Genomic DNA, 20,038 nt, shown 5'->3' with positions numbered 1-20,038 from the left:
CCTTTTTTTATTAAAACAAAAAAAGGACCAAACACAATGGTTATATATGAGTTGTGTTCGAGACTTTGAGTAATAAAAAATCAACTCAAACACAACTGGATTCATAAATAGTTCCCTATCATAAATCAAATTAGAATTTGTGTCAAAATATTCAATCCAAAACCATTTTTTATTAACAAATCATATCGAAAATTGTCAATTTAAATTATATTCTTTAACTGTTTAGAACTGTTTTTAAAGATTAATAGCAACTCAGTTATTTAATAATCAGTGATGAACCCCATTCAGCCGGCCCCGTAAGAGCTGCAAAATTTGGGATTGATGTTTGAATAGCTTCATTGGAAATTTGTTGGCAAATGTAAGAACAATATCACAAAATAAACTGGAATAAAAGTCCACCTCAGCTAATTCTCTAAAATTAAGTCATTCTCATGATAATTATTAAGTTTACTTTCTGTCAAAACACTTCCTTAAAGTTATCAATAATAATATAAACATAAACTTCCAAAGCTATCATAACATTTTGTACAAGATTTAAAATTGTATATATCTGTTATTGATGAGAAATTACAACAACATTATAAATTATTTCAATGGTGATTATAAATCAGTTCATCAATATTAATATGAAAACAGGCTAACTACGTCAATTACCGATTCCATCCAAATTGAAGTTTTGGGTGGAACGTCAATTCACCACATTGGAATGCCTGTTCTGTCGCGGGAACACCTGTTCTTGAACCTGGAGTCAATACGTCCAACATTCAAATTGAAATGGCATGGCTGACCGACCTAGTCAGCCAATAAGAACATGGGCAGTTTGTCTTCAAGCAAAATGGCAAAGACTGAAAATCATCTTCTTAATGCTTTAAGCTAAGTTGTTTATTTCCCCCTAGAAGAAAACAATCAAGCTCCAAACAGAAATCATCAATGGCTTCCACCCGTCTCTTCTCTTCCATCTTCATCATATTTTTATTCAACTCCATCAAGATCAGTTCTAGTATAAACAGAAAGGCCAATTTCACTTAACCCAATTCTCAATCTTTGATCATTCTACTAACATTAATTTAATTTTCTTTTTTTTTTTTTTTCCAGGCAATTGCTCTTTGAATTTCACACAATTCCCATATGAATCACAGAGCGAGTGTTTCGACATGGCGAAAGATCTAACAATTCAGTCCTGTTGCGACTCAGCTCTTCAATATATCTTCCGAGCAATGGCTATAAGGTCAAACCAGTCAAACTCGATCTTCCTGGAACCGTTCGAAGCTCAGGATTGTATTGTTGCATTTCAGAATCTTCACCAGAGGATTAACCTCTCCAGGTGCCAATTCCAGGATCTTCTCTCCTCTTCAGCCCTGAATCCGTGCACGGACAACATTGATTCAGTCATAAATGTCCTTGGAATAGAAAAATATACTTCATTTCGATCGACTTGCCAGGATTTATCGGGAAAAAATTACAGCGATGATGCCTGTTTTAATTGTGCGGTGTCGTTCAGAGACTCTCAGAAAATCCTGGAAGAAAAAACTGGAGATAATCCTGAAGGAAAACAGTGTGGAGAAGCTCTTCTTCTCGGCCTGGCAAGTTCAGATGTAAACTCTCCCAATTGGGTTCCCGGAATTTTCTCCTGTTTATGGAATGAAATCCGTAAGGATAATTTTTCATCCATTTTCCTCCGGAATGATTTCATCTTTCAATTTTTTCAGGTTTTGAGGTTTCTGATTTTGAGTTTCAGGTTCCCCATTGCATCAACGAAATCCTGGAAAAAATTCCGGTAAATTTCAAAACGAAGCTAATTACAATGAAATAAATTTTCTTCATTCTGTTGAGGTTTATCAATCCAGAGAGCTTCATAATAAGCTCTAATTAACATGGGCTATGAATAAATTTGCAGGAGGTTTTCCTATGGATTCCAAGATACTCCTTGCTATAATAATTTTGGCAGCAGCTTTGGTCCTTGCAGCTCCAATTCTTTACAAGTTAACAAAGAAGCAACTAAGACATTCAAGTCAAAATGATATTGACAATTTATCAGGTAAGTGTTGTATATATTTTACAAAGTTCAGAGTAGAGGTGTATTCAATTCGAATCAAGATTGTCCATAATGTCTAATTCAAATCTATTATGTTTAATTTTAGATCAAACTCAAACTCAATTAAATTGATAAATAATATCATTAGAGATTTGTTGATAGGATGAATAGCTTCATTGTTGGATGAAGCTGGAGCTCTCCCAGGGCCCTTTATCCATGGGTTTGGGCCTTGGGGATTCAGCCTGAGCCCAGACCCCTAGCCCAAGCTTACCATGGATTTTCGATTTAATGTATTTTTTCTTCCTCTGCTGCGGTTTTTTCCAATTTGGGATTTTAATGTAATATTTTACATATATATATATATATGTATATTATATTTGTGGATGCAGTTACAGCTCTAAGAAAGAAACTAGAGGATGAATCAAAGAGTTCCTTCATCTGTTCGGACCTCCTTATCTTCTCACCAGAAGAAATCGAAAAAGCTACCAATTTTTTTAACCCCAAGAATGTCATTGGAGAGGGCTCTCCTGGTAAACTACTTTTTCTAATTTCATGATATGCAATAATAACATAGTTTTGTGCATAAAAAAAATCGTCTAGTGTTCATTTCCAATTAATATGAAAATTATTTATGTAGGCAAGGTTTATATGGGAGTTTTGCCTAATGGAATGAAAATGGCGGCCAAGAGACTTGATGAAGGAAATTATAAGCTTCAAAATATGATGGCTGAAATTTATAGAAAAGCAAAAGTGAGACATCCAAATTTGGTGAGCACTTTGGGATATTGTGAAAGAGGAGATAGATACATATGTCTTGTTTATGAGTTCTGCTTTGGCCATGACTTGTCACACTGGCTTCTCGGTAAGTTAATTTCTTTTAAACAATGTTTTTAGACTTGGATTAGTCATGACAACTTAATCAAAGAGTTGGTGGTCGATCTCTGATCGATTGGACATATCAATAACATTAATATGATGTTAGTATGATATAATTAAAATTTTTAAAGTGATTTAATTATATTTACATCAACATAACATTTGGACCAATCCAACAAAACAATTGAACTGTCACCCAAGACAATTTATTTAGTTCAACTCCAAGTTAATCCGTCTTGGTAGTTAAACAAGTTTTACCCATAACTCAACTAAATTTGTCATCAGCTTTTGGTCGGACTAGCTTGTGATAGCCCTAAGGAAATTAGTTGACCATTATTGATTTTGAAAAAATTTTAATTTAGTATATGTGAAATATTAATATAACCCTTAAATATTTACTTGACCTCTTAAATTTCATTAGTTTTTCATTGACCTATTATAATTTGCTTCTATTTATCTTAAACCCTTAGTTTTATTTTTGGGTCGGACACTAATTGATCTAATTTAGGCTTAAAGCATTAACGATAAACTCTAAAAAGGGAGGCAAAGCACTGAGTTTTCTTTTTCCTTTTTTAATATACATTTCATTTTCAGGTGATATAAGGACACCAATTTTATCATGGGAGCAAAGGATCCAAATATTAATTGGAATTGCAAGAGGCTTATGTTTTCTACATACCAATCCTATTGAGCCAATGGTTCATGGAGATATCAAGGTAAAATCAATTTGGGTTACTTCATTAATAGCTCAATCCAACCATTTGAACCCACTGGCAAACATATTTATTAATATTTAATAATATATGGTGTATATTTTACGATACAATATAACATAAGTAAAAAACTATATATATAATAAAGTGTATAAAAAAATCAATACGATGTCGTGTATAAAATGTACAACATGATACATATGATCGGCATAATCAATATATCTTTTTGGAAGAGTAATGACGTGGTAAGAATGTATATAATTTTTTTTTAATTTCAAATAGTATTTCTGATATTTTCTAAAATAATAATAAGATAATTATATTTTTTAATTATTTTTATCATTATTATTCAATAAAAATATATATCCTATGATGCAAAAGATAGCTTTACAACTTACAAGCTTATTAATTATTTTTCTAACAATTTTTTTTCCTATCATTCCCAAACGACATAGTATGTCTATATATATTTAATATCTCTTTCATATTTTGTCAATATAGGATTGTTTGGGATTTTTTTTGGTTATATGATCGAATTCTTTTTTTTCTTCATTGTTGTGTTTAAATGATTTATTTTTTTTTTTAAGATGCTTAACACTTTGATGAATGAATGATGGCTCAGTTAAGCAACATATTATTAAATGAAAAATTGGAAGCCAAGATTTCAGACTTCATTACCGCAAGTTTCAAGCCAAAGGATGGAAGAAGAAGCTTGGGAGCAACCAGAGAAAATGATGTCTTTCAATTTGGGATTGTGCTCCTCCAAATTTTAACAGGAAGAAACTCAGAGTCTCTTGTTGAAGAGGTTGGTTGATTTCATTTATTTATTTTCACATATTTTTTAGAAATTAAAAAAAAAAAAAAACTAGTTCAAATCCAATTTTTTTCTATGGAAGTTATGCATTCCATCCTAAACCATCTATTCAGTTTGCATTTTTTTTTTTTACTTATAATGAGTGCTAATCTATGTATTAGTTGAATGAATAAATCCAGAGTATAGTGACCAAACCCACAATCTTGATTTGCCTTTTTGTTTTTGGACTTACAATGAGTTGAATAGATAAATCTGGGGTATAGTGACCGAACCCATAATCTCGATTTGCATTTTTTTTTTGGACTTACAATAAGTGCTAATTCATGTATTAAGGACTCCGTCCGTATTAGTTGGATGTATAAATCTGAAGTATAGTGACCAAACTCATAATCACGGTACTAGGTAAGTTAAGATTTTATAAACATGACAAAGACTCAAACATAGGCCTTCTCCCTTAAAATTATAATACTTTATTAGTTTTATTAACCATTGAGGTTATAATTGAGTGATTTTGTATTAGAAATAAAATACAACTCAATAATATAATAATATATTATTATTATTATTATATAAATTAATTTTGATTGTTGCACATTGTTTTACTCATGGTCACAAAAAAAATAAAATAAAATAAAAAATAAAAAATAGAGAAATTAACTGATATAATTTTGGGTTGAAATTTCTGCAACAGGCCAGAGATGCAAAATTGAAAGGAGGAAGAGGAAGCATCAGCGTCATGGCAGATCCAAGATTAAATGGGAAATATGCTTCCAGTCAATTCAAGAATATATTTTCGATAGGTGTTCTTTGTACAAACCCTGAAGAAAATGAAAGGCCAAACATGGATGAAGTTGCAAGGATGCTAGAGAAGTCGGATCAAAACAGAGACAAGCTTAATAGATCATCAGAATCAATCTAGGGTCTTGATCCCATTTTGATCAAATGACAATAAACTATCAACTTTTTACTCGGGATTATTTTCAAGATATTATTTATTTTGAATATATAATTTAATTTTATTTTCGAAGTTTGTAAAATGCAAACCAGAACTCTTTCTGGGTTTTATTTCCAAAGTTTACAATTTAAAACCCGTTTTAATAAATCTCATGTATATTTTAATCAATTTTTTTTTTCAATCATTAATAGAAGATATTAGGAAAAACATAGTGGGATGTTCAAAATATTTGTATGATTGATGGTCTTCTAAAGTTTGTCTTGCTATTTATACAAGATGGTGTTGTTTTGGAAAAAGGCTAAATTGACTACTACTCACCCCAACTTTGATAAAAGGAATTTTTTATTTTTTAAATTTAAAAAATTTATTTATTCACCCACTATTGACTTTTTTTAAATAAAAATTGTTTCAAAAAAGAGAATGAGTGTTATTTTACATAAAAAGTAAAACTTAAAAATAAATAATAAATTATATAAAAAATAGTCGTCTAATACATGTAACTGTCAAAAGGTTGGTCGATAAATTGACTATTTTGAGCAATCTAATTAAATGATTAGACCAAAGAAATCAACAAAGCATACTTAAATATTTAAAACAAATTTTAATTATATAATATTAATATAGTGGTTAAATCGAGCTAATTTTATAGTTGAAATACATTTAAATATTAACCATTTAATTCATTAGTGAATTAATCTAACTTAATGACTAAAATACCCATAACGCAAACTGGATTTGACGACAATCCTGACAGATCCATTCCAGTTTTTAAACTATTAATTTTCATTTTTGAGGTTATTTTTTAAAAAATTATTTAATCAATTTTCTTATTATTTCAAATAATTTAAATTAATATCTAAATTACGTGTAACGCATTAGTATGTCCATGTCAGCAACGGCGCACCATGAGTCGGTAGCTAATAATTTCTCTCTCAACAGGCAACATCAAGGACATGGCTTCGATTAATCGCTTTCAAAAAAAGCAATCGGCTTTTTTCTCACCAAACAAACACGCCCTTATTTGACCAACAAGCCAAAATTTCTATTTATTTTCAAATTTGCGTCTGCTTCTACCTCTGCTTCTGCTTCTGCTTCTGCTGCAGCTTCTTCGTTTTCCGTTTCTTTTACAACAAGTCAAGCTCAGCTTGCTCTCGTTTAAACATCTCCAAATTGAAAGCGCTTCCTCTCCATGTGCGAAAGGCGTCCTTAATTCAAATTTCATGGAGCTCTCTCTGAGAGGTTACGACAGTTGAAATGGCGTTGCTTCGAAGACTGTTCCATCGGAAGCCTCCTGATGGACTGCTCGAGATCTCCGACCGAATTTACGGTTTGTTCTTTCTTCTACTTCTTCTTCTGTTTTTTTTTTCATTTTTTGAAATTTATTTGATTAATTGTGCTGTGTTTGGTTAATTTGTGATTGTTATTCCTTTTTCTTTTTTTTTTTTGAAACCGAGCTGAGTTGACTTGAAGTTGAAGATATTAGATTTTAGTTTTTTGTTATATTTATTTTTTTAGCTGAACTTTTTGCCGCCAAATTCGGCTTCGTGGACATTATTGATTCAATGACAAGTTTATCACGTTACGTTTTACTTGGATGGAAAGATGAATTTGATGTTGGAGTTGTTGAATCGGATATTGTGTATTATGTGCTGGCATATGAAGACTTGGGGATAATTTGAAATGGATGAAAAGTTTCCCTGTTATTTGCTAGTATATGAACAAAGTTTGACTTCTAGATCAATTTTCTGTTTTTGAAATCAGTGGAGAATGGAGATTACGGAACTCCAATTAAATGAGTCCAATGTTTTCAACCTTGACCTGACATTGACATAGTGACATAGGGAAGGAGTCGGGGTTTACCGGTGGTCAGACCTGTATATGGTTTAAATATATATAAAAAAAAAAAATGTAAGATAATTTTGACTATTTAAGTATTATATATTAAATGTTGATTAAATTTAACCAAAATTAAATTTGGCCTGGTGGTAAAATGTCCATATTCATTTGCCAAGATGTTAGCTTTGACTCCCAATAAAGCCAATATAAATGGTCCTTCAAAAAATCTAATTTTTAAGCTTTGCTAACGAGGATGGTTTCAATGGTTCGACCATGATTCTCCTTGGTCCAACTGCTTAAAGCCAATCCTGGATGGCCGGTCCAGTTTTTAAATCATTGGTTGAGTTTACTTGAAGTGGCTGGATTAGTGAACTCTATTTAAAGAAACAGATTTTTGAATAATGAAACCAAAGATGTGTGTAAAATGTGGTTGGCATGGAGAACAGTTTTCTGATTATACTATCAGATACTGAAATTAGCAAAGTTAGTGAATGCATGGAAATTTAAGATTGTTGAATTTCAGCATGTTAGAATGAGATCTTGAGTGTTTAGATTGATACAGTTGAAGAATTGCAGAACCTAATTGAGACATAGTAGTCAATATGAGTTGGTGATTGTTGAAAGAAATGACATGGGTGACTGAAATGTTGTGTTGCTTGTTCATGAAAAATGAGGTAGTTCAGTTTATGGACTTTCAGTTTTGAGAGAGAGAAATAAAGGAGTTTCTATTGGCAGAGGAAGTTTTGATTTTATTTAGAGCTAATCAGGTTAGGCTTTTGATAATCAATAAAACTATGCGTACATAAATAGATACACACTTGATGTGTGTCACCATGTGTGAGAATTCAATTTCACCTGGCCTACATTTTGTTGGCAGAATTAAAGTTTTACATGTTTTCCTCTCACTTATTAGGTTTACATGTTTCACTCTCATGTTTGATTTATGGGAACTGCCATAAAAATCTTCATTCTATTAATTTCTTTCCATTTTATTCATCTTATTTACGATGTAGTGCTGGGCTAATTTTATATAATTTCTTTTCTATCTGTTCAAGGAGGAAAACATTATCTTTTACACTATTTGTCATTGTCTACAGTTTTTTTTTTTCCTTCATGAATTTTTGTCTACTTATGTAGCCCACTAATTAATATTCTTTAATATTGTACAAGAATCCCGTATATAAAAAAAATAAGAATAATAATAACCTCTATGCTTGCTTGGAAAAAAAAAATTAAGACATAATTGCCTACATGGAATATTTCATTTGAAACTTGAAAACTAAGCTTCCATTGGTGACTAATGGGTTATCATTTTGTGCATATTTAGTTTTCAACTGCTGCTTTACTACTGATGCTTTGGAAGAAGAGAATTACAAAGGGTACTTAGGAGGAATAGTTGATCAATTACGAGAACACTTTCCAGATGCCCAGTTCTTGGTGTTCAATTTCTGTGAAGAAAAGACCAAAAGTCTTATGGCTGATGTCTTGGCTGAGCATGACATAACCATAATGGACTACCCTCGACATTATGAGGGTTGCCCATTGCTCCCAATTGAGGTCATCCACCATTTTCTGAGATCTACTGAAAGTTGGCTCTCACTTGGGCTGCAAAATGTGCTGATGATGCATTGTGAGCGGGGTGGTTGGCCAATTTTGGCTTTCATGCTGGCGGCACTCTTGATTTACAGGAAGCAGTATAGTGGAGAACAGAAGACTTTGGACATGATATATAAGCTGGCTCCTTGTGAGCTTTTGCAGTGTCTCTCAGCACTGAATCCAATTCCTTCTCAACTGAGGTATCTGCAGTACATCTCCAGGAGGAATGTAGTCTCAGAATGGCCTCCTTTGGATAGAGCTCTCACCTTGGATTGTGTCATCCTCCGATTTATTCCTAACTTTGATGGACAGGGTGGTTGCCGTCCAATATTTCGAATTTATGGGCAGGATCCTTTCCTTATTAATGAGCAAAGTACCAAGGTCTTATATGCGACAATGAAAGGAAGTAAAACTCGGCGGACTTTTAAGCAGGTAACCATACACCCTTTTATTTATTTACTCGAGTTTTGTTAAATTTGAACAGTTCTTATCTCATTAGTCTGCGAAGAAGATTTTGTTGTCACCCTGACCCATATAACTCATTATTAGTCTTAGGTGGTATGTGTAAGAGCATTATAAACATACTTAAATAGAAAAGATATAGATGAATAATTAGATGTGAGACATTACATGACTCTTTAAAGCACTTCAAACTGCCTCAGGGAGGTGAATTTAAAATATGAGAATTCTGGAGAATCTTAAGATACAAGAACTGAGCTAGTTTTAGGACGTCTCTCAGGGTTTTAAATTTGTAGTTATTTCTTGTTATTCTTATACAGATTGGACTTGTGATGAACAAATTGTAGGATTGCGTTTCATAAGTGACCTTTATGGTTTGATCTGTATGCACTACTAGAATAAAAGAGGTGGAGTGTCAAAGCCTGTTACGAAGGAGAGATTTTCATGTTTGGATGGGAAGATGCATCATCTTTGCTAATTGTTGTTGGGTGCATCTTTTATGCATGTTGTACAATCCATAAATCTAGTAATATGATAGTCTTTCAACTTTTATGCTTGTCTTTCTTTGCATTTTCTCCAACAATATAAGCCTTCAGATTTGTTTCAAATTTAATGGGACCAGGTTGTTAAAATTGACATAAGGGAAGATATAAGCACTTGATATTGCCCAATTATTCACTGAAGTCAAAATTGTCTACCAGCAGCAAATGGGTCTACATGCTATTTCAATGGAACTATTCTTCTAAAAGGCCTACTGAAAGGATTCAACCTTATCTTTTTTGTTCAACTATGAAATTAGTTTAGTCTTAAAAATTTCATTTTTCTTGTGGTCTAGATTTTCATTTTGATGGTTTACATAAGCCTGTGTTGTTTATGCTTGGTGAACTGAGAGTTAGCTGGTAGGTTTATGATTGGTGGGAACCCCTTGATATTGCTGCAGGGAGAATGTGAACTAGTTAAATTTGACATCAATTGCCATATACAAGGTGATGTTGTGCTCGAGTGTATCAACTTGAATGATGACATGGAACGAGAAGAAATGATGTTCCGGGTTGTCTTTAATACAGCCTTTATTAGATCAAATATACTGATGTTGAACCTTGATGAAGTTGACATATTATGGGATGCTAAAGAATTATTCCCGAAGGGATTCAGAGCAGAGGTACATGTCTTGGCCACATTTGTTTGGCATAACTATTGGCTGGTGCTTTTGTTCTAATGTAAGTGTACTTTTTGGATGAAGATTCTTTTCTCAGATATGGATGCTGCTGCTTCTATTGTCAATCTTGATGTTTCGTGCTTTGAGGAGAAGGAGGGCCTTCCGGTTGAGGCATTTGCTAAAGTTCATGAAATCTTTAGCCATGTGGATTGGTTAGATCACAAGACAGATTTGGCATTTAATATACTCCAACATTTAAGTGGATCAAATATTATTCAAAAGATATCAGTCATTGATTCAAGCCCAAGTTTAAGAGATAGCCCGGTACTTCAGGGAGCTCGCCCTACAAATCTTCAAGATAAAAAGAAGCTCACAATTGTGGAGGATAGCACTGAGAGCTCAATGTCCTTGGCTCCAACTTCTCAGTCTGTGCCCTCACCACAAGTATCTTCATATACCAATGAGAGTAAGGACAAAGAACCCCAACATTTTGGGAATGCCCTTCAGCTACATAGTCAATCTGATTTCGCATCTCAACAGGCACCTGAATCTTGTTTGCGAGATTCACCTCTTCTGGTGTTAAGACATCACAATGGATCCCAAGCTTCTGATGGCAAACCGTTGACGCATATAAAGTCAGAGGTCCCTGATTTGATGATAGGATCTGTTACTGTCCCAAGTACCACTCTACCTCAAGATCCTGCTGTCCCATTTAGACCTCAGTCTCAAGGTGTCAACAGTGTTTCAATATCACCACCAACTCCTCCACCCCCTATCCCACCTCGACCTTCTTTAACTTCTAGTGCCTTGAAAGCTTCTCCTCCTCCTCCTACTCCACCACCACTGCCACCACCACCACCTTCAAAGAAACCCTCTCATTGTCTTTCAGATTCAAACTCAGCACATTCTTCCCATATTAAAGAGAGTGAATTCTGTTTAGGAGATCAGCAGTCAGTGGACGCCCCCCTCCCAGCTCTTGAGACTTCAATCTTTGCCACAAATTTTCCATTATCTACCACTACTATTTCACCTACAGTACCTGCAAGTGCTATATCAACTCTTCCTAAACCTCCACCTCTGAAAACTTCAGAAAAAAATTTCTCTACTTCCCTTTTATCCCCTTCTGTTGCTTCATCAATAACTATCTCACCTCCACCTCCTCCAATGCCACCACCTCCTCCAACACCACCTTTGAAAGAGAAATTTGGCATTAGAGCTAGACCTCCTCCACCCCCATCCCCTCCTCCAATGCCACTGTTGAAGGAGAAATCTAACATTGGAGCTGGAACTCCTCCACCCCCACCACCTCCTCCTATGCTTCCTTTGAAGGAGAAATCAGACATTGGAGCTGGAACTCTTCCATGTCCACCCCCTCCCCCCAAGCCCCTTTTGAATGAGAGATCAACCATTGAAGCTGGACCTCCTCCACCCCCACCCCCTCCAACATGCTTTGGACAGCCTGCTAATTCCACTATTTCATCTTCAATTTCTCCACCACCCCCACTTGCTCCCCCTTTGTCTTCAATTTCCCCTCTAGTCCACTCTACCTCCCCTCCACTTGTCCCTTCTGGTAAAGGTGAATCAAAGACTCATTCTGCTTCTCCCTCTAGCAGTTCTCCAAATCCTCCACCACCACTGATTTCTCCCTCTAGTTCAAGGGGTCGATTGTCACGAACTATCAATTCAAGGAGTCAGCAAACAAAGAAATTGAAGCCTTTGCATTGGTTGAAGTTGAATAGAGCTATTTCCGGAAGTTTATGGGCTGAAGCAATAAAATCCGGTGACACTTCCAAGTATGTTCTATTTGTTGAAGAAAATTTTTGTTATTCAATGAACTATGCTTTCAGTGTACCTGAAATCATATGGAATTTTTATTTGCTTACCTCTTTTATGTAGGGCTCCAGAGATTGACATGTCAGAGCTTGAAAGTCTTTTCTCAGCTGCAGTTGCAAACGCAGATGGTGGAAAAGCAAGTCTCCGTAGTGCCTCTGCTCTTAAATCAGATAGAGTGCAACTGGTAGCATTATTTTTAACCCTCAGCATATATAATACATAACTGAGTTTGTTTCCTTCATTTTGAGTTGTCTGTTTTTATATTCAGTTTTTGCCTTGGACTATGTGTTGTCAAGATATTTTCTTGGAGATCCTCTGAGTTTTGAACATCATTTTCAAGGCATCTTACTCTATGAATTCTTTTTTGTACGTCTTGTTAAGAGTTTTCAACCCAAGAATATTATAAAATCAGATGGCCTTTAATTTTCCAATTATTGAAAAAAATCTTAGTATTATTGATTTCATTATTGGGCGGTCATGTGGTGATCAACGAAAGTAATTCATCTCTTAGATCCTAGGACATGAATTGCTGTACTATTGGCTTATCTTTTATATCTTGTTCTGTGAATATTTTATTCTGAATGAACCTGAACTTGCAGTTAAATTTCTTCTTCTTGTATAATGTTGTCATTTCTTGCAGATTGACCATCGACGAGCATATAATTGTGAAATCATGCTCTCAAAGGTCAAAGTGCCATTGCACGACTTGATGGTAAGATGAATCACAGTGCTTATCACCTGTGATCATGTGTTTCAGTGAAATTAGTATTATAAAGTTACACTATGTTTAATAAATTTATAGGCCAACTTAACAAGGTCTTATTCCAGACCATGACACTGAACTACCAACAGCCACGGCTTCAATAGGCTATACTTGTGAATGAATAACTTGTTATAGCAAGCTTTAGCTCTACAATTTTAGAACCAATTTGACCAAGTGTAGCACACACGAAGGGGCATGTTACAGCTTACATACATTTGTTAGATCCTTGATCTATCAACTGAAACCATTTTAGGTAAATGTTTTCTTACACTATATATGAAATATATATTTTTCTTCACATGATACTAGTAAAAACATGTTTTTCACTCATTTCAGCTCTTTCAGATAGAGTTTTTTTACTAGGGTGTACTAGATCCATTTGTATTGGACATTTAAATTATGTTCCCTGCAAACCAAATTGCTTTGGTGTAGAAAAATTGAAAGCTAGGTCTTGTCAGTATAGTTGTCAGGTGGTTATGATCTTAAAACCACATCCCTGTGTCATCATCCTTGACCCACAAAAGGCAAGGGAAAGAAAATAAAAATTCATTCTTGCATGTTATCTTCTCAATATTAACATATAATCTCTGTGCATGTTACTTCTCAGTCTATTCTCATGAATGCCCTTAGTTAGAGACATGATATATTAGAAAATATTTTCTCATCTGTTATTTTATTTGATCTTCTGGAACAATGACAGAGTTCAGTTCTTGATCTAGAAGAATCAGCATTAGATATTGACCAGGTTGAAAACCTTATTAAATTCTGTCCGACGGAGGAGGAGATAGACCTACTTAAGGTAGAATGAATCTTATCAAGTTATTGTTGTATTAAATACTTATGATTTTTTATATTTCATCCAGTAGTCTTATTGCCTAAAACCAGGTACATCAAGATATTATTGTAGTACTGTTGTCTGTCTTCTTTCAGTTTTGACTTACAGTGGTGTTTATAATTTGTTTAGGGCTACACTGGAGAAAAGGAAAAGTTGGGAAGATGTGAGCAGGTCTGTCAATTTATCTTTTATTTGTCATTTGGTATTGTATTCTTTCGTCAAAATGGCAACCTAGTATTTGATTGATACTGAACTACTACATGCATATCCATTATGTTTCTCCCCCCCCCCCCCCTTAACTTCTTATTTGTGTGCACTTGATTAGAGGTATGTTAGATACGGACTTAAATTGGAACTTATTGCATTTACCCCGTCCAACCTGGGTTTTATATGAATACAGAAATTTTTGTTGGGCAATGATACAACACTATTTGTATAATAAATTCTATGTTTAATTTAAATTTGAATTCTTATAATTTGGGTTTCTTCAAGAGTTAGGTATCAGATTACATAATAACATTCATCCCCTTAGGTATTGAGTACTGGCTTTACATCATATTTCAAAGACAGTCAAAGATACTATATCTCCATGACAAGCATTTGCTGCATTAGGTCAGGTGAACCAAAACCCTATTAGTAGAGAAAAATACATCCTAATCAATACCCAAAAGGATGTAAATGTATCAAACCAGAACTAGCAACTAATCTTCAGTTTGAAGTATTGAAGAAAGCCAATATATAAGGAAAGAGTTCTCCAATATCCTAAAATATGAGACACAATTTTCAATAATTTGTTGTTTTTAATACATAGGTAAAGTGGACTAAATGTCCATGAAGACTGCAAATAAATAAAAGCTATATAACAGACCTTAGCATCCAAATATCTGCTTACAAGCGCAAAGCCCCTTTCTCTTTACAACCACAACCCAAGTTTAACACTTGCACTTTCAAAATGCCTTCCTAATTAAGATGAATGAAGGAGCGATCATGGAACTAGATACGGAAGCCAAAGAAAGCAAGAAAATTAGTTACTATATCACATCATTTGCACTTTTTCATGTATGGAATTTTTCAAAAGTTTATGGTGTCCATTAGTGGATGTGCTTTTCTACATTGTTAACATATTTCTTTGTTCATACCATGCTCTTTAAAACAAGTCCATCAGCTTAACTAGGAGGATTACCTTTGATATTGTTGGAATTTATAGCCTCTTAATCAATTTATAGCCTCAGAGAAACTTATGAATAATGGGCTGATTCATGTCAGCTCCTGTGGTTCCACTTATTGTTATCTGCCGTATACACATTAAGAAGATTGGTTTCTGATATTTGGCAGATACAAAAAAATTAGCTGCTGTGCTCTAATGTTGTCTGAAAACTTCGAAACATGCTTGGTTGACCTAATCTGCTTTCTTAATCTTAATAACAGTTCTTCTTAGAGTTGATGCAAGTTCCACGAGTAGAATCCAAGCTCAGAGTTTTCTCATTCAAGATACAGTTTCATTCCCAGGTTAAATAAAGTGTTTATCTACTACTTGCTAGGTATCCTGGTTTTGTGCTAGTTACTAATGAGGATTTTGTTTAAATTTACTTTTTAGGTTTCTGGCCTTCAAAGTAGCCTGAATATTGTCAACTCTGCTTCAGAACAGGTAAGATATATTCTCTCTCTGGTTTTATTTGTGGAACTGATCAAAATATTTAGGAATGATTATCATTAATTTCAATACTGATGTTCCTTCAGATCAGGAACTCTACCAAATTGAGAAGAGTCATGCAGACAATTCTTTCGTTAGGAAATGCTTTAAACCAGGGAACTGCTAGGGGTGAGTTAAAGCTTTTGATTGCTGTTCTCTTGGAATGTAATTAACTATGACTGTTATGATTGAGCATTTTATCAACCTTTGTACTTTTATTTTTTATCATTTCAATGTCGCAGTTTTTTTTTTTCTCTTGCTGAAATATGCACACTTTGCATATTTTTCTAACCACTTATTTATATTTTTGGCTTCAGGGTCTGCAGTTGGATTTCGGTTGGATAGCCTTCTCAAACTCACTGATACACGGGCACGGAACAACAAGATGACTCTCATGCATTATCTTTGTAAGGTAATAAAGCAACGGATCCTTATGAACATTATCATAAGGCTTGTAGTTCCCATACATATCCTGTTAACAAATCACTTGATGAAGAGCTTAAACTATCGGTAGCCAAACTCTAGTATTAATCTTGCAAACACTCTTTATTTGTTAGCAATGAACATAATATATGGCATATTTTGGTCATCACTGCAAGAATTTTGTGGATCCGGAGATTTTACTACAGCCTTAGTAGTGTTTTCATGCTGAATTCTCGTTTATGACTTGTAGGTGCTTGCTGATAAATTACCAGAACTTCTAGACTTTTCAGGAGACCTTACCAGTTTGGAACCAGCAGCAAGGGTAATCCTTTTTAATTTTTTATTGTTTGTTTTTAATAGGAAACTAATGAAATTTTATTTACTTAGTGGAATCAGATTGATAATGGAATCAAATTGATGAAAGCTTTTATGTGTGTGACTTCCATCTAGATACAATTAAAATTTTTGGCCGAGGAAATGCAAGCCTTAAGCAAAGGATTGGAGAAAGTGGTTCAGGAACTGGCCTTATCTGAAAATGATGGTCCAATATCAGTAAATTTTCATAAGGTAATGTAAGAATGTTAATCAACATCATTGTTTATTTTTCTTTTTTGGGGGGTTCCATTGAAATATTGAAATGCTTTCATGCAATGATTTAAACCCAGGGGCAAGCCTGGACCTGGCTTGCCTCAAATTTGGGGTTAGCTTTTGAACCGAGGCGAACCACAGTCCAACTGTTGGAACTGGAACCCTCCCGGTTCGTGGTTTGACCGAGGATACATCAGTAGAAAAATGTAATTTTTTTTTGCAAAGGCTGAGTTGAACTTGGTCTTAACCTTTGCTTAAATTGGGAAGAACCTCCAAGCCAAACTTTTTTTGGTTTATTTTTTTATTTATCTTTTGTATTTTATAAAAAAAAATTTAACATTTTGCAATTGTTGGAACTTAAACCCAAGACCTTATCAATTGAATTATTGATATATTGTGTATGTCATCAGACCAAATTTATTCTAATGTTAATGCACAATGTCTAATGATTAATTATGAAAAATTGTTTTAGATATTATTTTCAATATTTATTTAAATATTTCATCGGTTCGACCACTGATCGAACCGGATCGGGCCCTCCACTGGGTCAACATTCGGTCTAGCTCGTGTTAATAATCATTTGTTTATAATTTTCATAAAAGTTAATTGTTCAGTTCTGTTGTTTAGAAATTGACAGAGTCCCTCCAGTGTGCTGAAGCTGAATTTAGGACTTTGGCTTCTCTATATTCTGCAGTGGTAGGCTGCAAACTTTTACTGTGAAGAATAGTTTTTTCTGGTTTCATAGTGTTTTCTGCATCAGCCGGTTCTTTACCTTGAGCTCAATGTTTTACAGGGTAGAAATGTTGATGCATTGATTCTTTACTTTGGAGAAGATCCATCTTGCTGTCCCTTTGAGCAAGGTATGCTGATTATGATCTATTTGTCATTCCATCAATTTTTTTCTTTTTGTTCTTTCTATGCAAAGATCAATCTTAGATGTTTGCATATGACAAATTATAATTTGATGCAATGAACCAAGTTGAAACTCAGTGAGTTTGTTTGATGACTTCCTTTACGTAGAATATAGATAGTAGTAGGGGTTATCGAGCCAAACAGAGTAGTGTTTGACTCGAGGCTAGTTTGATAACATTAAGGGTGAGCTTGAGTTCAATGAGGTTAAAATTTCTCGACTTGAGTTCGAACTCATCAGAAGAATGATTAACTTGAGCTCGACTCAAAGTAACCCATTAATTGTCAAAAAATTACATTTGAACTTTATAACATGTATATTTATCAATTAACCCCCAAATTTAAAATCAGAAAATGAGATTTTTTGAAAATATAAGTCAAAATTTAAAACTTTTAAGGGTTTTTTGATATTTTACTCAAGTCGAATAGTGAGTTCACAAATTCATCAAACCAGCCAATATAAACTCGCTCTCCTCGAGGGCTGAACTCTAGCTGATCAAACTTAATCTTAGCTCAACATTAATTGAGCTTGGTTCGTATGATACCTCTAGTTAGTGGCACATAATACTTGTTTATTGATGAGTTTAGTTTTGAATTTACTTTTTTTTTTTTTTTAATTTTGGAATGTCAACAATTGGAACAGATTTAATTGCTAGAGTGACACAATCAATTTTTTGTGGAGTTAAAAATATCAAACTTTATAACACTTTTCAAACGTTGCTGCAGTGATTTCAACTCTAAACAACTTTGTGAAAATGTTTAACAAAGCTCATCAGGAAAACTGCAAACAACATGAGCTTGAAATGAAGAAATTGGCAGCAGCAAGTCAGACATCGCCAATGAATTTTGCACACAAGGAGTCTGAACGCATGTTGCATACCCCAACCTAGACTGTGAATTACAATTATTTTTTCTCGTTTGCTGTCCAATGTAAGCACTGGAAAGGTCTCGTTGATGTTGGAGTAAAATGTGTATTCAGCCAATTGGGTTTGAAATGTAAATAGAAAATGTTGTAATTTGGTGTAGACATTTAGGTTGAGCTTTGTTGTTCTGTGAGGTTAGTTTCTCTATCCCATTGCCCTTTCCCGTTCAGTCGATCAAGTCATCTTCTTTGATTTAATACACAATTCCTTAATAATGCCATCCTTTTCTTTTCTTGTCGAGCAGAGATGGAATCAGCAGAATCCGGTACTTCAGTTGGCAACTTGTACATTATCGATCAAGAAATTCATCCATGTAAGTATACTTCAAAGAATGATTTTGGCAGATATATAATCTTTTCCCCTTCAAAATTTGCCTTTCACATTTAATTGATCTTCGCACCATTAATTAATTGAAATTTGTTGTCTTTTTTAAACTCAGTTACTCTTTCTCACCATGCATATTTTCCATCAAATAATTATTTGTTTCACTTCTTAATATTTAATTCTCTTAGGTGAGTAGTTACAGACCTAAAAATAAAATTTAGAGAGATCAAAGTAAAGAAAAGTAAAATAGGAGTGTTGATAAAAAATTATGAAATTTAAGGGCGTCAATATAAAATTTTTAGGAGTTATTGATGTTTTATATCTACATAACTAAACAATTTTCAAAGTAAAAAAGAGGTCTACCACCAAATGATATGTTTTCTTACATATTCTAACATTTTAGGATTTAAAAGTAACATTTAGGACAATGTTAGTGTAGTTATTTGAAGAATTTTTGTAAAGTCTAAAATACCCCTTATTCGATAATATTAATGTCATTTACCTATTTAGAAAATAAATAAACAGTAAGTAATTGACAAAGATCTAATAATTACTATTTCCTATTTCACTTAAATTTTCTTGAACCTCGAAACCTTGAGACAAATATGTATTTAACCTCTATGGATTACAATTACTTTTAAGGTCTTTTTTATTTAAAATAATATTTCATATATAAACGTATAAGTATTAATAAGTATAATTAAAAATAATTAATGATAAAGTAAATAATTGAATTATTTAATCATATAATTATATATTATTTTGTTTTTATTTATTGATATCTATTTTTCGTATATGTAATATTACTCTTTGGACCTAATTGGCTTGGGTCATCAAAGAGGGTTAACAAATATTAGACATGAATTAGTTACGAAAGTATACTAATTTGTTAAGAGGTTGGTTATAAATTTCCATCTAACCAAGAAGTAAAGAAGTGTTTGTTAGTTGTTGGAGTGATGATATATGCCTAGTCTACTATTTCTTCATCAGTCTTGGAGTTAGTGAAAAAGTAGATGATGATATAAAGTTTGGTCAATCGGTATTGAATAAATAAATATTTGTATGTGTGAACAAGTATTTATTGCACGAGATGTCAAAATGTGGATTGAGCTTTAATTGATTCCCTTTATTTCTTATATTCTACCGAACTACCAAACCTAACCGACTTGTCATTGTTTAGATTCAACATTGACCTATTACTTGATGGTGTTAAGTATTTCACTTAGAGATAAAATTACTCTTAGAGGTTAATATTAAGAGTTTAAAACCTGGACCGGTTAGTCTAATTAGTTCAATTGAGAATC

The 20,038-nt window shown here is 33.6% G+C and overlaps 2 protein-coding genes across 3 annotated transcripts; both read left to right on the top strand.

The window, feature by feature from the left end:
* The first annotated feature begins 833 nt into the window (after window positions 1–833).
* Window positions 834–5,526, top strand: LOC123195164 (proline-rich receptor-like protein kinase PERK15). Of its 2 annotated transcripts, none has more exons than XM_044608795.1 (9): window positions 834–1,000; window positions 1,096–1,650; window positions 1,739–1,777; window positions 1,898–2,038; window positions 2,431–2,565; window positions 2,673–2,897; window positions 3,506–3,627; window positions 4,247–4,429; window positions 5,130–5,526. In XM_044608795.1, exons 1-9 carry the CDS (start codon window positions 931–933, stop codon window positions 5,355–5,357), a joined length of 1,698 nt encoding a protein of 565 aa, XP_044464730.1. In that variant the 5' UTR covers window positions 834–930; the 3' UTR covers window positions 5,358–5,526. The 2 variants fall into 2 exon arrangements, with proteins under 2 accessions (XP_044464730.1, XP_044464728.1); XM_044608793.1 differs by having other exon boundaries at window positions 835–1,000; window positions 2,425–2,565.
* Window positions 5,527–6,395: 869 nt separating this feature from the next.
* On the top strand, window positions 6,396–18,779 carry LOC123195006 (formin-like protein 13). The gene is made up of 18 exons (XM_044608554.1): window positions 6,396–6,720; window positions 8,557–9,257; window positions 10,225–10,446; window positions 10,528–12,236; window positions 12,340–12,460; window positions 12,917–12,988; window positions 13,740–13,838; window positions 14,004–14,045; window positions 15,303–15,383; window positions 15,472–15,522; window positions 15,615–15,696; window positions 15,885–15,979; window positions 16,241–16,312; window positions 16,441–16,557; window positions 17,206–17,274; window positions 17,372–17,438; window positions 18,214–18,544; window positions 18,655–18,779. Exons 1-17 carry the CDS (start codon window positions 6,648–6,650, stop codon window positions 18,375–18,377), a joined length of 3,837 nt encoding a protein of 1,278 aa, XP_044464489.1. The 5' UTR covers window positions 6,396–6,647; the 3' UTR covers window positions 18,378–18,544; window positions 18,655–18,779.
* The last annotated feature ends 1,259 nt before the right edge of the window (window positions 18,780–20,038 follow it).

Source organism: Mangifera indica, chromosome 13 (genome assembly GCF_011075055.1).
Source record: "Mangifera indica cultivar Alphonso chromosome 13, CATAS_Mindica_2.1, whole genome shotgun sequence".
Classification (NCBI taxonomy): domain Eukaryota; kingdom Viridiplantae; phylum Streptophyta; class Magnoliopsida; order Sapindales; family Anacardiaceae; genus Mangifera; species Mangifera indica.
This window is presented reverse-complemented; position numbering and strand designations above follow the sequence as displayed.

Coding starts and splice junctions, on each gene's coding strand:
- LOC123195006 (XM_044608554.1), top strand. CDS start 6,648: ATGGCGTTGCTTCGAAGACTGTTCCATCGGAAGCCTCCTGATGGACTG. Junction 6,721..8,556: donor GATCTCCGACCGAATTTACG/GTTTGTTCTTTC, acceptor GTGCATATTTAG/TTTTCAACTGCTGCTTTACT. Junction 17,439..18,213: donor TTGCTGTCCCTTTGAGCAAG/GTATGCTGATTA, acceptor ACGTTGCTGCAG/TGATTTCAACTCTAAACAAC.
- LOC123195164 (XM_044608793.1), top strand. CDS start 931: ATGGCTTCCACCCGTCTCTTCTCTTCCATCTTCATCATATTTTTATTC. Junction 2,039..2,424: donor TGATATTGACAATTTATCAG/GTAAGTGTTGTA, acceptor TTGTGGATGCAG/TTACAGCTCTAAGAAAGAAA. Junction 4,430..5,129: donor CAGAGTCTCTTGTTGAAGAG/GTTGGTTGATTT, acceptor TTTCTGCAACAG/GCCAGAGATGCAAAATTGAA.